The sequence below is a fragment of the Astatotilapia calliptera genome, chromosome 6 (assembly GCF_964374335.1).
Source record: "Astatotilapia calliptera chromosome 6, fAstCal68.1, whole genome shotgun sequence".
In the NCBI taxonomy this organism is placed as follows: domain Eukaryota; kingdom Metazoa; phylum Chordata; class Actinopteri; order Cichliformes; family Cichlidae; genus Astatotilapia; species Astatotilapia calliptera.
The window spans coordinates 30,551,343-30,566,261 of NC_137427.1; the positions used below are offsets into that span (position 1 = coordinate 30,551,343).

At 40.8% G+C, this 14,919-nt stretch overlaps 1 protein-coding gene across 2 annotated transcripts; it reads right to left on the reverse strand.

The window, feature by feature from the left end:
- Positions 1-9,153: 9,153 nt before the first annotated feature.
- On the reverse strand, positions 9,154-12,862 carry LOC113024470 (actin, cytoplasmic 1-like). 2 transcript variants are annotated; one of them, XM_080303100.1, is made up of 7 exons: positions 12,724-12,862; positions 11,336-11,461; positions 11,010-11,249; positions 10,370-10,616; positions 10,088-10,279; positions 9,820-10,001; positions 9,154-9,732 (listed from the first exon to the last, which is right to left on the reverse strand). In XM_080303100.1, exons 2-7 carry the CDS (start codon positions 11,456-11,458, stop codon positions 9,589-9,591), a joined length of 1,128 nt encoding a protein of 375 aa, XP_080159226.1. In that variant the 5' UTR covers positions 11,459-11,461; positions 12,724-12,862; the 3' UTR covers positions 9,154-9,588. The 2 variants fall into 2 exon arrangements, with proteins under 2 accessions (XP_080159226.1, XP_026027378.2); XM_026171593.2 differs by lacking the exon at positions 12,724-12,862 and having other exon boundaries at positions 11,336-11,492.
- Between the last annotated feature and the right edge of the window lie 2,057 nt (positions 12,863-14,919).

The following is a 14,919-nucleotide window of genomic DNA, read 5'->3' on the forward strand; positions in this document are numbered from 1 at the left end:
CCTGCAAAGCCAACTTTGCACATACCGGACCCATTATCTATGACAACGGCAACAATTTCGTCTTCCATTTTCTGAACGAAAAAAAAAGGTAATAGAGGTTTTTTAGACTTGATGTTAAGCAGTAATCTGGGTTAAATCTAGCAGATAGCCTGGATAAAAAGTCTTGTTGTTAAAGAGAACGAATGCTGGATGTCGCAGTGGCGCAGTGTTCAGTGTTAAGTGACCTTAAATGACAATTTTCTTCATAGGTCCAACGACAGCAAAAATGTTAATTTTACTTGTTCCTTCTACAAAATTAGTTGGACCTGCAGTCATCAGCCAGCACTGCAGGCCTTGCCAAAGCAGATGCTAACTGTAAGGAGTTAGCATCTGCTTTGTAGTCTAACAAATACTGATTTGTTAAACTACAAAACTGAAAACATCGATGACCATAGTTATTACATACCATCAAAAATCCACTCATCAGCTACTTTGTTAGGTATAAGTGTTTAAGTGCTTGTTAACACTAGAACCCCTCGCACAAAGGTAACATGATCCTCTGATTAACAGAGGCCATACCAGATAGGCTTGAACAGAATTTGGATTGAAGGTGATAATTTAAGTAAAAATTAAAAAACTCTAAAGATTTTACTTTCCAGAAATTGTCCTGATCTCCACCAAAATTTGGCAGGTCTACCAAATATGAATGACCTAAACCTTGGTTCAAGATAAGTTACATTTTCAGTTCTACAGTATGTTGTGTTAAAATTATTGTATAGTTTCTTGTCAAAATCTGGAAATACTGATACGACTCATCTGATTTTAATTTATACTATAATCAAAGTTATTTACAGTTAAAGTTACCTATAACTGTAAGTGTAATAGAGGGTAGGGGAGAATAGGTGCTGAGTGTATATATATATATATATATATATATATATATATATATATATATATATATATATATATATATATATATATATATATATATATATATATATACACAGGGTGGGCCATTTATATGGATACACCATAAAAAAATGGGAATAGTTGGCGATATTAAAGTCCTGTTTGTGGCACATTAGTATATGTGAGGGGGCAAAACCCTCAAGATGGGTGGTGACCATGGTGGCCATTTAGAAGACCACCCATCTCCCATGCTACAGTTAGCAAACTGCTTGCTAAGTTTCGTGAAACTGGTTCAGTGTTGGATTTGCCAAAATGTGGATGCAAGAAAACTGTCACTAATGAAGAAACATCAGCTTCATTCAGCAAGAGCCCACAGCGTAGCACTCGCCTCATGTCACTGGAGAGTGGCATTAGTCGAACATCCCTTCGGCAGATATTAGCTACTCACAAATGGCACCCTTACAAACTCCAGCTACTGCAGCATCTCAACGAGGATGACCCAGATCAGCGCACAGAATTTGCAGAATGGGCAAAACAAAAATTGGAACAGGACCCTCAGTTCACGCAGAAGATTTTGTTCAGTGATGAGGCAAACTTTTATGTGAATGGTGAAGTTAACAAACAAAACCACCGCTATTGGTCTGACACTAACCCACATTGGATGGATCCCTCCAAGACTGTTGGAACAACAAAAGTGATGGTTTGGTGTGGTATATGGGGTACAACGATAGTGGGTCCATTCTTCATCAATGGAAACCTCAAGGCCACTGGATATTTGAAATTGCTACATGATGATGTGTTTCCCTCTTTATGCACTGAAGCTGGCACGTTCCCTGAGTTTTTCCAGCAAGATGGTGCACCACCACATTATGGGTGCCAGGTCCGAGCATTCCTAGATGAAGAGTTTCCTGGAAAGTGGATTGGTCGTCGTGGGCCAGTTGAATGGCCCCCTTAAACTTTTATCTTTGGGGTCACCTGAAGGCAATTGTCTATGGTGTGAAGATACGAGATGTGCAGCACCTGAAAACTACGGATACTGGATGCCTGTGCTGGCATTTCTCCTGCGGTGTTGCTATCAGTGTGTGAAGAGTGGGAGAAGAGGATTGCATTGACAATCCAACACAATGGGCAGCACATTGAACACATTTTATAAGTGGTCAGAAACTTGTAAATAACTCATGAAAGAATAAAGTTACATTGAAACCAAGCACACCATTGTTTTTCTTGTGACATTACCAATAAGTTTGATGTGTCACATGGCCCTCTTCCTATTGAAAAAACAAAAGTTGTTTCCAAGATGGCCGACTTCTAAATGGCCACCATGGTCACCACCCATCTTGAGGAGTTTCCCCCGTCACATATAATAATGGATTGCATTTCTATAGCGTTCAAAGCACTTTACACTATTCATTCACTCTCACATTCATACACTGGTGGAGGCAAGCTACAGTTGTAGCCACAGCTGCCCTGAGGCAGACTGACAGAGGCGAGGCTGCCATATTGCGCCATCGGCCCCTCTGGCCAACACCAGTAGGGGGTAGGTGTCTTGCCCAAGACACAACGACCGAGACTGTCCGAGCCGGGGCTCGAACCGGCAACCTTCCGATTACAAGGCGAGCACCCAACTCTTGAGCCACGATCACATATACTAATGTGCCACAAACAGGACTTTAATATCACCAACCATTCCCATTTTATTACGGTGTATCCATATAAATGGCCCACCCTGTATACAATATACTCAAATTTTCAATTGAATCTGCAACTGAAGCAGTTGGTTAGTATGATTTTGACTTTTTGAATTCCAGATGTTCGACTCTTGTCTAATTTAAAATAATGACAAAAGTAAGGAATAAATATTGAGTTTGGCTCAATGACTCCACTGTGCTTGTTCCTTAGTTATGTTATGTCTATATGATGGAAAGCTTTAAGTATCCGTTACTGAATATTTTTTAATTTAACTTTTAAACATGTTAGTTTTATTGTTGTTAAAATGTACAAGTACATAAATGTCATTAACTTAAAAAAAATAAAAATAAATTTGCCTTAATTTTTGTTCTGCTGACATCCTTGGGTTTACAGTGTGTGTATGGAGGTGTTTTCATTATATTCTTTTGCTTCTTTTTCTAAAAGATAAAATATTTCATCACTTGTCTTTGTCAGCTATTAGAAAATCGTTTTTGGTAATCTAGTAGATATTTATTTAACTATTAAAACAATATTTTTTTTACAATTCTTAAGTCAAAGTCATGTCTATTCAGAGTTCAGACAGGCATTACAAATGGTATGATTTAATGGGATTTATTTGCTTAGTCAAAAGTTTCTGTTTTTGTCTTTCTAAAAAAGTCATCACATACCAATGTGTTGATGTCAAAGGAGAATAGCTGGACTGCTTTGATGTGACAGCAAGGCAACATTAACTAAAATAATCACTTTTTAGAACCAAAGAATGCAGAAGAGCATTTCTGAACATGCAAGACTTTGAAGCAGGTGGGCTAGAGCAGCAGAAGAACATGCCAGGTGCCACGCCTATCAGCTAAGAACAAAAAAAGTCTCCAAAACTGCAAAATAAAATTGGAAAAAGATTGTCTCATTGTCTCATCTGATGAGTCTCAATTTCTGGTGTGACATTTCACTGGTAGTGGTGTGTTTGCATGAAAGTACAGATGCAACCTTTCTTGTTTCAGTGGTTCAGGCTGGTAGTGGTGTAATGGTCCTGGGGATATTTTCTTGGTACACTGGGTATCAGCCGAGCATCATCTAAACACCAAAGTCTGCTTGAGAGTTTTTGTTAAACCGTGTCCCTTTATAGCCACTGTATACTCATCTTCTTATGGCTGCTTCCAGCAGGATCCCTCACCATGTCACGAAGCTCAAAACATCTCAAACTGTTACTGGTACTCAAATGACCTTCACAGTTCCAGATCTGAATCCAAGACTGCACCTTTGAGATGTTTTGGAATAGGAGACTTGCATCATGATGACCTGTTGCTTCACAGTAAGAAGGTCCTGGGCCTTTCTTTGTGGAGACTGAAAGTTCTCCTTGTGCAATCGTGGGTTCTCTGCGGGTACTCTGGCCTCCTCCCACAGTCCAATAACAGATGAGGCTTCATCATTAGGTTATTCTTAATTGGCTGTAGATGTGAATGTGATGTGGATGTCTGTCTGTCTCTCTTTGCCAACCCTGTGAGAGACAGCTGACCTCTCTAGGGTGTATCCTGCCTCCGGTAAAGTCTGGAGCTTGAATCATGTAGGAAGAATTAAGGCAGTTCCGAAGGCAAGAGGTGGTCTACGCATAGCTACCAACACATTTCTACGAAAGCTGTCAATGTATAACAAGTATAATTTAAGTGGTTATTTCAACTAAAATGAGGACTTATAGAAAACCTGATCTTTTAACTTAAATGGTGAAAAAAACCCACTTCCTGGTGTTTAAAATACAAAGCTTAAAATGTCAAATGAAAACATTTTATACATGAGAAAAACTTCCATTGGCATTTAGCACTTGTCTTACTTGTGTGAGGGAGCGTATTCAGTGTAGGAGGACTGGCAGTAAGCACTATACACTCCAGTGGGATTTAGTATCTGAATTTGACTGCAAATGAAGGCCAATAAATTGGAGGATTTTATCAGAGGACGTGCTGCAGCCCCTCTCCATAAGAGCAGAACTTTTCACATGAGTTACTCTGATTGGCTCAGACACATCCACTGGGTATGGCATATACAGTCACTGGTTCTGCACTTTGGCAACACGGGGGGAGAAGTTCCAGTAAACTAACCTATGTACTGTCAGTGTTAACTATCTGGGGTCGGGCAGTGTTCAATAAATCCTATTTTTATCATCTGTCCAAATTATCGCAGTGTGCACAACTTTGATAGGCATTATAAGTATTGTGAATGGGGCCAATAAATCCTGATTATGTCCATTATTCATATAACGTACTCATATAACATACCCTTCCATATTTGTGCACTGGAAACCTAACAGAATAATTAATTTATATAATTTAATTAATGGGATAAATGTGATTTCACCAGAGCATTTACGTGTTTGCTCATTTGCAGATACCAGGACACTGGGTCTTGAGGCCACATGCACTGGAGGCACAGACCACATGGCACTCTGTGCCAGAGATGCATGTGGTCCGACTTAGGGGGGCTAATGTTTACAGCATGATTGTGATGAGACTATAAATTTCTTATCTCCCATCACCTCTCTTCACCTAACCTATGGTGCATGTGATTTTCAAGGACTCATTAATCTTGTAGGCCTGAATGAGATATGATTAACAGTTGTGGAATTTCCCATACATACCTATGTTTGGTATCAAAATAAAGCTATTACCCCTGTTATCAATTTATTACACATGAACACATGAACATTGTAGTGGAAAACTTGTATTTCAACACACTTAACCTTTTGTATACTAATGGTATATGATTGTAGCCTTCTTGTAACCTGACTGTGTGTACAGTGACAAACAAATTACTGTAAGCTGCAAGGTCATGAGACGTTTTATGTCTTTGTTATCAAGCAGGTGCCTATAAGACCGTGATAATAAAGTTCCCTAGAGCTGATGAGACAAAGTTTATATGCACACAATAAGTATAAAAAAGCAGTTTTCTTTCTGTATTAATACTGGTGTTACGACTGTCCGTGCTATATTGGTACATTTATAAAAGAAAGTAGGGACATGCAGCGCCAAAAGATTGTTACTAATCAAGTGTCTCAGTGTTTAAGTGTCAAAAGCAAGATAGAAACCAGATTAACCTCCTGTCACAGCAGTCACTGCACAGCAGCTTACAACATCTCAGACTGCAGGATGGATAGATGCCCCTTAAATCAAAAACTGGTTAGTTCTGCAAGATCACTTTATGAAAATACTAAGATGTCATGGTCTTGGGTCTGTGACACAGTTTTTATGTGTTTGGACTTTTGATTCTGTTTATTTAATATTGTGAAGTTAAGATTCTGTTCCAAGTTCTGGTTATTATGATTGAGATCCCTCTGTTTAATATTTGTTTTCTCAGGTCTTCTTAGTTTTGTTATCTAGTCTTTAGGTTTTGTTATCAAGCCTCTATGCCCCATACTCTTGTCTCTGCAGTCTCAGTGTCAAGCTTGAATGTCTTTTTCTGAGTTTCTGAGGCAGAGAACATAGAGGGAGAAATAATGAAAGGTGTTTTCAGTGTGGAGCCACAGTACATTGGTTTAATGATTGATCTGAAAAGGCAGGAACTGAAACTGTTTGACTCGGGTCGGAGGGTGAGAAGGGGAAGGTGTCATAGCCCAAAGTATTTCCATATTAACCATTCACCCAGACAGTAGATGAAAAGAGGGGGGGGGGTTACATGACATCCGTTTTGTCCCTGGAGGATGGGAAATGACCACGTCCAGTGGCATATATCTCTGTCTAACTGAACTCAGAGGCTGGAGGCCTTAGTTTGTTTGTGTGCAGTAGGTCTAGCGAAAAGAACAGTTCTAACTTTGTCTGACTTTGTAGGCTACTCGGATTTAATCCTTTTGCTCCATGTTCCTGCCACAATGGCTTCTCCAACACACATACATAGTCACCAGATGCTGGAAATTATCAAGTAAACATACTTTTTAACTTTACTGGAAAAAATATTTATTTCATTTAATAATTTAAGGCACTACACTAAGGCACTAAAATGGCCCCTAACAATCGGGAATAGCGTTTTGTTCAAAAGCTGTGTTCCCAGTACTTTAGCATCAAGGTAGGGACTGGTGCACAGTGGCTCTGTAACTGGTCACAGTTAGGTTACATCAAGTGCAGAGCAGCAGAGATTAATTGTTAATTTAAACTGATGAGACACTTAGATTCATTCACTAAATTGAACATTTATACTATAATAATATGAAGACCTTTTGGCTCTCGGAGGAGGCGGACGCACTTTTTCTCCTCTCCTCTCCCTTATCTTCCCTGGTTAGTTCTTATGTCCTTGTCTAGTCTTGTGTTTTTTTTGTATTACTTTCCCTGGAACACTCTCTCACAGTCTGTTTCTAAAACCTAAAGAGAATTATGGATTTGATCAACTGGTCTCTGAATGCTATTGACACCCTTTTCTCAACGAGAAGTCTGGGCTAGGGAGAGCCCGAGTGCCCTGGAGGGACTTTCCCTGCCGGATACACGATGGATGGGTGGCAGACATGGAGGATCGTGTGCCTGGCGGGAATGTCAATCGAGGACGCTGAAGATATCTACCTATTCGGAACCATGATAACAGGGTTCTTGCTGATCGGAGCTGGCTTGGCCCAGGCTTAACGGAGAATTAAAAAAAGCGGAACCAGCTGTTCAAACCCCCCCAAGGCTGCCCACTGGGATTGAAACGATTGGACGAGGCGCGACTTCTCAGAACGGGCTCATTGAAAGCAGCATGGTTAAGACCTTGGAGACGCTTACAGCTGCCGTGAATACTCAGAATAACACCTCTGAGCATATATTGGGTTACATCAAGGAGAGGCCTGCTCAAAATAACACCTTTGAGCGAAAGTTGGATTACATCGTGGAACAGCTCACTGCAGTCGTGAGGTCTCAGAATCGGCTCTCTGAGCAAAAGAATGACAAGACCACGGAGCGCAAGTTTGATACCATCATCGGGAAGCTCGCGGTTCTCCAACGAGAGATTGAGAGACCAGTGTTGGAGTGTTAAAGAACAGCTTTGAAATTCTCATGAGTTGTTGCAAAAGAAAAATTACCATCATAATCCGGCTACCCCTTCGGCGCCAGCTGTGGGCTCAAGGCTGGAGCCGAACAAAAACTCCCTGATAACGACTGTGTTGAGTCTGTTCCTTCCCATTCCCTACAAGGCCACCTGGGTTGGCTGGTAGACTGTTTACTTAGCCTGGCGGGGCGAAGGACACTGTCTCAGCTGAACTATGGACACGCACACACATACATATACTGATACTGATAAGCACTCACTGACGCATCACCCTCCCTACCCCGGATCCAACGCCACCTCCAACGCTTACCTCCCCTCTGATGTGGACATCGGGTCAGCTGGAGGCGCAGTCGACGATTGCAGCGGTCCCAGATCAGATGTACACACTGGAACACTTTCCCATGTTGCTTGTCTGTGTTTATTGTGCTATGGTGTGTTGATATCTGTGCATTCCTGTATTATCCTTTTGTGTTACACATTTCGATGTTTTTCCCTCGCTACCTAGCCTGACCTGTCTCCCCAATGTGATGTTTGTGTATTGTTTGTACGGTCGGCAAGGTCTGTCATCTCGGTTGTGGGCAAAAGACCTGCAACGGACAAATAAAGGCTATCTCATCTCATCATAAGCAGTATACTGTCAGTGTAGGGAACGAAAATCAGGGAAAACATTTTGTGAAATATTGTGTTGCATCTCATTGAATTCAGTTGTGTAAATCCATAAAGAGCAGTAAACCTATTCGCAGCAGCAGCTGATCACAGCTCGAACACTAAGGAAATCTGCTGGAGCCCTCAGTGTAAAGTATTGTGAGTTGTGATTCTTTTCCCCACAATGAGCCAATAAAACCGATTTTAGGGTTCCCACTTAAACCCTAAAATCGGTTTTAGGGTTTAAATTGAATACCCCTTTAACCCCGGACTCATCCGATTTTTCTGTTTAGCTGTGGAGGCAAAGTAAAAGGAAAATTTTCATTCCCATGTACTAATATTATTGGTATTTTTATATTAATAGCTATACTAAAGGCTATCTCTTCACCAAAAGAGCTTCTTCTAACAGCTGCTTTTTACTTTCTTATTCTGAGTTCATTTTAGAGCCTGGACTTTATCACTTTTACTTGAGTAAAGAAGTACAAGAAGTTCGTTAGCTATTAGTAGCTTCAGTATTTTTTTTTTTCATCTAGCAGCTATATATAGCTATATATATATATATATATATATATATATATATATATATATATTAAGCTGCCTGTACTTTTGCCTCCCTTGACAGTTGGACACATTTCTCTTGTTTTGCTTCCTTTCTTTATTTCTCTGTTTCAGTTAGAGTTGACTGTGCATTCATCTTTTCGGACAAATGCTCAGTCAACTCAGTTCATCAAGTGCTGCAGCCTCCCTGGCTACCAGTCCAAGTATACCACCGACGGTCGTGCTGTGAGAAAACAGTGCAGTTGGCAATGACCAAGAAGTAAAATATCTGTAGATATAAAAATAAATAATAAACACATTCAATAAGTAAAGCAAGTGAGACCAAAAACAAAAAAAGCTAACAAAAAACTAAAGAAAAATATCACAAAACTGATAATCTTTTCTGTCAATTTTGCTAAACCATTTTAATACAAAAATCTTGGCAGATACATCTTCATGAAGCTGAAATTGCTGCATTTCAATGTTTTAGAAGAAGAAGAAGCCATAATATTTCATGTTGGATTAATTTACTGATATTTATCAACACATTTCCAGTATTTTTTGGAAACATTTCTTATTTTTGAAATACATTCAAGTGAAAAAGAGTTTGTTACAGAAAAACTAAGTACAAATTCACACTGAATGGGATGCTCTATGCTTCCTGCAGAGTTTCTCCCCATGAGAAAGCATGGTGCCATAGCCAAAGTGATGGAAAAATGGAAAAGGTGTCGGCTAGGCATGCACCAGTTTGGTGCTATAGGCATGTATGCAGAGCCAGTCATTTCTTTTTCTTGCAGTGTGTGTTTTGGTGGTGGTGGGGTGGGGGCAGTCTGTCTAGAAGCACTTTCTGTGGACGATGCTGGGGCCGGACTCATCGTACTCCTGCTTGCTGATCCACATCTGCTGGAAGGTGGACAGAGAAGCCAGGATGGAGCCTCCAATCCATACAGAGTACTTCCTCTCTGGGGGAGCAATAATCTGCAATGGCAGAAGTAGAGTTGTCAGCAATGAAAACACGCCACATTTAAACATCACAGACTGAGGATTGAGCAACAAGAATTTTACCTTGATCTTCATGGTGCTGGGTGCCAGTGAAGTGATCTCCTTCTGCATGCGGTCAGCAATGCCAGGATACATGGTGGTACCTCCAGACAGCACAGTGTTGGCGTACAGGTCCTTACGGATGTCCACATCGCACTTCATGATGCTGTTATAGGTAGTTTCATGGATACCACAGGCCTCCATACCTGTGGAGAGTTGGAACGTTAGTGATCACTCAGCTACAACTGCTTAACAATTCACAGAAATCTATCTTAAAGCTGACGCTGCTTACCAAGGAATGTGGGCTGGAAGAGAGCCTCTGGGCAACGGAACCTCTCATTCCCAATAGTGATGACCTGTCCATCAGGCAGCTCATAGCTCTTCTCCAGGGATGAAGAAGAGGCAGCAGTTCCCATCTCCTGCTCAAAGTCCAGGGCAACATAGCACAGCTTCTCCTTGATGTCACGCACAATCTCACGCTCAGCTGTGAGACAAGAAAACGCATTACATTTAGGCTTTTCTGGGGGTTTTCCTGGTGTAAACCATCTTTCCTTGACTGTGTCCATTTTCTCACCTGTGGTGGTAAAGCTGTGGCCTCTCTCAGTCAGGATTTTCATGAGGTAGTCTGTGAGGTCCCTGCCAGCCAGGTCCAACCTGACAATGGCATGGGGCAGAGCGTAGCCTTCATAGATGGGCACAGTGTGGGAGACACCATCACCGGAGTCCATGACAATACCAGTGGTACGACCAGAGGCATACAGGGACAACACTGCCTGGATGGCCACATACATGGCAGGAGTGTTGAAGGTCTCAAACATGATCTGCAAGGAGAGCAGGAGAAAAGAGATGATCAGTGAAACTAAAAGCCAAAGTACTCTGAAATAAGTTTCTATGTGTTAGTTCAATTGTACGGAAAGAACAGCACACTGGGTTGAATTTTAATAGTAAAACTACTTTATAGAAAAGCAATTTATTACAAAACTCCTTTGTTACACTGACTCTACAACTTAAAGTGCCGCAACCTGCTCCATTCTTCTTTTTTTTACATGCAGACACCTGGAGAAAAAACCTGGAGGGTTGAAGGAGGATGAGGAAAGACAGATTGAGCAGGGGAAGAACACCCGAGTGGCAACATAGTTTCCTGTTGTTGGGCACTGCAGCTCAACAGTTTCCTGACTTAGGGGGAAGTTCGTCAAGGTGTCAGCTCTTGTTACCTGAGTCATCTTTTCCCTGTTTGACTTGGGGTTCAGGGGGGCCTCTGTGAGCAAGACTGGATGCTCCTCAGGTGCAACTCTCAGCTCATTGTAGAAGGTGTGATGCCAGATCTTCTCCATGTCATCCCAGTTGTTGACAATTCCGTGCTCAATGGGGTACTTGAGGGTCAGGATTCCTCTTTTGCTTTGTGCCTCGTCACCAACATAGCTGTCTTTCTGGCCCATACCAACCATTACACCCTAGGAATGCAAAGAGCAGTGTGATTATGAAAAGGTCAGCAGTTATAAGGTTACAAGGTATGTGAGGTTTATTAAGGAATATGTACCTGATGCCTGGGGCGTCCAACAATGGAGGGGAACACAGCACGTGGAGCATCATCTCCTGCAAAGCCAGCTTTGCACATTCCAGATCCGTTGTCAACAACGAGGGCGGCAATTTCGTCTTCCATTTTCTGTATGAAGGGAATAAAAAGGGAGGAAAGGATTTTTAGATCAGCTGTTAAGCTGTAGTGTTTTCCATGTGGTATGTTTTATCATCTGACATCGCTGGCACAGGGTTCAGTCGAAACCCAGTGCTCAGTCTGCCCATTGCTATAGAAGGCTGTTAAGAATACTTTTCACACAATCATCTCTAGGATTTACAGTAAGTGATCTGAAAAAGAGAAAATATAATGTGAGCTGCAGTTCTTTGGGTGAAAATGCCTTGTTGATGCCTAATGTTTGAGGCACATAGTCAAAATCCTTCAAGTTGATATGATGGCTACAAAGACAACGACCACACTAGCTGCAACTCCTATTAGTTGGACAATAGAAGATCGGAAAGCCAGTGGCCGCTGTGATGAGTCTCAATTTTGTGCTGTGGCATTTAATGTAGCATAAACAACACAAAGCACTGGCATTTCACAGTGAAGATCTTTCTTCCAAACCAGCCTTTCCGTGGGGACTTTACATATTCTTCCTGTGCCTGTGTGGCTTCCCTTCAAGTTCTTCTTTGGCTTCCTCCAATCCAAAGACAGATGTGGACATGTTCAGTGTTTTTTTCCAAGATATTTTAAATAGGGTCTAGGTGTGAACTGTATAATCCTGTTAAGTCAGTATCCCCCAGAATCTCTCTGAAGAGTACGTTGTTGAATCTATTTCACAAAAAAAAAAAAAAAAAAAAAAAAACTAAGGCAATTCTTAGTGGAAAAGTTGGACTGGCAAGGGGATAGGTAAGTTTTAGAACCGAAGAAGCCTCTTGGATCAAAGGTAGAATGTCTTCTAGAAACTTGAAGAAGTCTGGACGCTTTCTTTCCAACTCCTTAGTCAATACATTTCTACAAACTACAGATGGCATCCTCTTGGAATGACTGAAACCAGCCCATTGAAGTCATTATGCAAATGTACTGTTTATAAGATTGGGGAAACCTGCAGTCAGCTGAGACTGAAGAAATCACTTGGATGAGTGACGAAACGTTTCTCCCACAAAACGCTACGTCCAGATGAACAGAATCAACTTTTGGAGATTTACTTACCTGGATGATTGAGCACACATCAAGACGCCATAACAAGAACATTATACATAACAAGTGGTTTCTAATGATCGGTTCAACTTAAGTAAGAAATTTAAGTAATGGGATTAAAAGATACCACTTGTTTGAAATGTGAAGTTTACAATTTGAGAGTATTTAAAATATAAGTAAAAGACATTCAGTGGGATCTGCTGTTGTCTTACCTGTGTGAGGAAAGGTTTTCAGTGTAGGAGAACTCTGACTCAGGGCTGCACTCCCATAGGATTTAGTACCTGAACTTGACTGCAATAAAGGGCAGTAAATTGCAGGATTTTATCAGGGTCCGTTCTGCAGTCTCTCTCCATAAAAGGAGAACTTTGTGCACAGCTCCCGCTGATTGGTTCAGTTTCATCCACTGGGTGTGGTCCATGCAGAAAATTGTTCTGGGCTCTGACATAACGGGGTGGACAAGTTCCACTAAACTAACCTATGCACAGTCAGTGTTATCAAACTGAGGATAGTTCAATGTTCAATAAGCCTTTTACTTTATCTGTCAGAATTATTGCAATAGTGCTGATACACAAGGCCAGTATGAGTATGAAACCAGCTGAAATATTTCCTTTTATGTATTTGTTATTCGTCCACTAGGAAGCACATTTAATAAATCCATTCAGTCTACAGTAGAATTGCTTTGCCATGAGGTTTCCTGAGAATTGGTCCATGTATCCCAATCACAACATGTGTAAAATACCCATGTATGTTTGTACACTGGAAAATTAACAAAATAATTAATTGAGCTAATTTATTTCATGACACACAGGAATATTGTAGAAGTGGATTTCACTATTGCATTTTACCAGTTATTTGCACATATTTGGTAGTGATTTCAGTATATAGGGTTGGGCATTTACAAGGGATTGGGAGATTATAATCTTAGGGTCATTGACAGCACAGTTAACACCCTATCTGACTCATTTGCTCAGGCATACCAATGTCCCTCACACATCACCAATGTTCCCTCTAATTTTTCACGTGTCTGAGCAAACTCCCTGAGCGGTCCCTTGGACTACTGTGAGCGACATCAGACGTGTGCACTGTGGTCATGCCAGCATCGAATCCATCCAAGTTACATGGTTTATTCAAATAATCAAATTACAGCATCTATGTTAGACTACTTTTAATTAACTGCTTTAGCCCACTTACAATGAAAATGTAAAAAAAATCTAGCCATTGACCTGTGTAGTATGTTAACACTATTGGAAGTAAAAAAAAAAAACTTGAACTCCAATTTTGAAAACACAACTTTCTTTCATCCCCCCCCCCCCCCCCTTTTTTTATTTTTTTTTTATAAAGCTCTGACTTGTATTATGAGTCTGTGGTCTGGGAGAGAGTCCTGTAACTCTCTGTCTGCAAAATATAGTATATAATGACCAATGCTGGGCAATTAATTATATAGTTACTTCTTTAAAAAAGTAACTCAGTTTGGCAAACAGATTTTTTGCCAAACTGAGTGGAGATCACAAGTTTTTTTGCAGCTATTTTTTTTAAATACAGCCAAGGCATTTTTAAATAAACATTTCAAACTATTTACAGAACAATCAGCTGATCTGCATCAAATTTGATGCCACACAAATTATTTGTGCCACTCCAAAAAATACTTTCTGTCCACTATGAGATAAAGGAGAACAACAGCCTGATACCTGCAGGCCTGACAGCAGGAGATGTATCACTCCTGTAACACCTGTAACATTCAGCAGTCGCCTCATTGTTCTGACACACACAACAAAACTATTGACTACACGACACACTAACTACACAAGATTTGCGCTAAACGTCTCAAATCTCTCACATCTCAAAGCACCGCCGTCACTCCTAAAACTTCCCCCCGTTTTTTAACAACTAGATGCCTCGTTGCCATATCATTTTTTGATTGGTCGACATGGTAGTTTTTTGGACGAATAGGAAAGGGAGAGGGGGTGGAGTTTGTTTTTGCTCACAGGTGAGCGCTTTCGAGCCTTTTTTCTTATAAAACGCCGTTTTTACCGTTTATTCCCGCAGTAAATATAAACAACGACAGTATTCAGGAAGAAAACCAAACATTGCATTTTTTTTTATCATAACTCTGGTTTTACGTGGCCTATCAACACAATTTAAAAACTGGTATAAAGTCCACACTTTTTCCGTTAATTGTTCCGTCTGCTCACATCTCCAATGGTTTTACACATTGTCATCAACGTGGCTTCACTCCACATCGGCCACGCCGCTTTGCTAGCTAAAACACCGGTGTCGGCACATAAGGACGCTGTCAAAGCCTGTCGACGACGGTGATTAGCTGCGTATATACGAATGAATCGCATCATTGGCTGGACTATGGGATAAGGTGGCATCGTGACTAACACTGCAAAACAGAATTGTTAAAG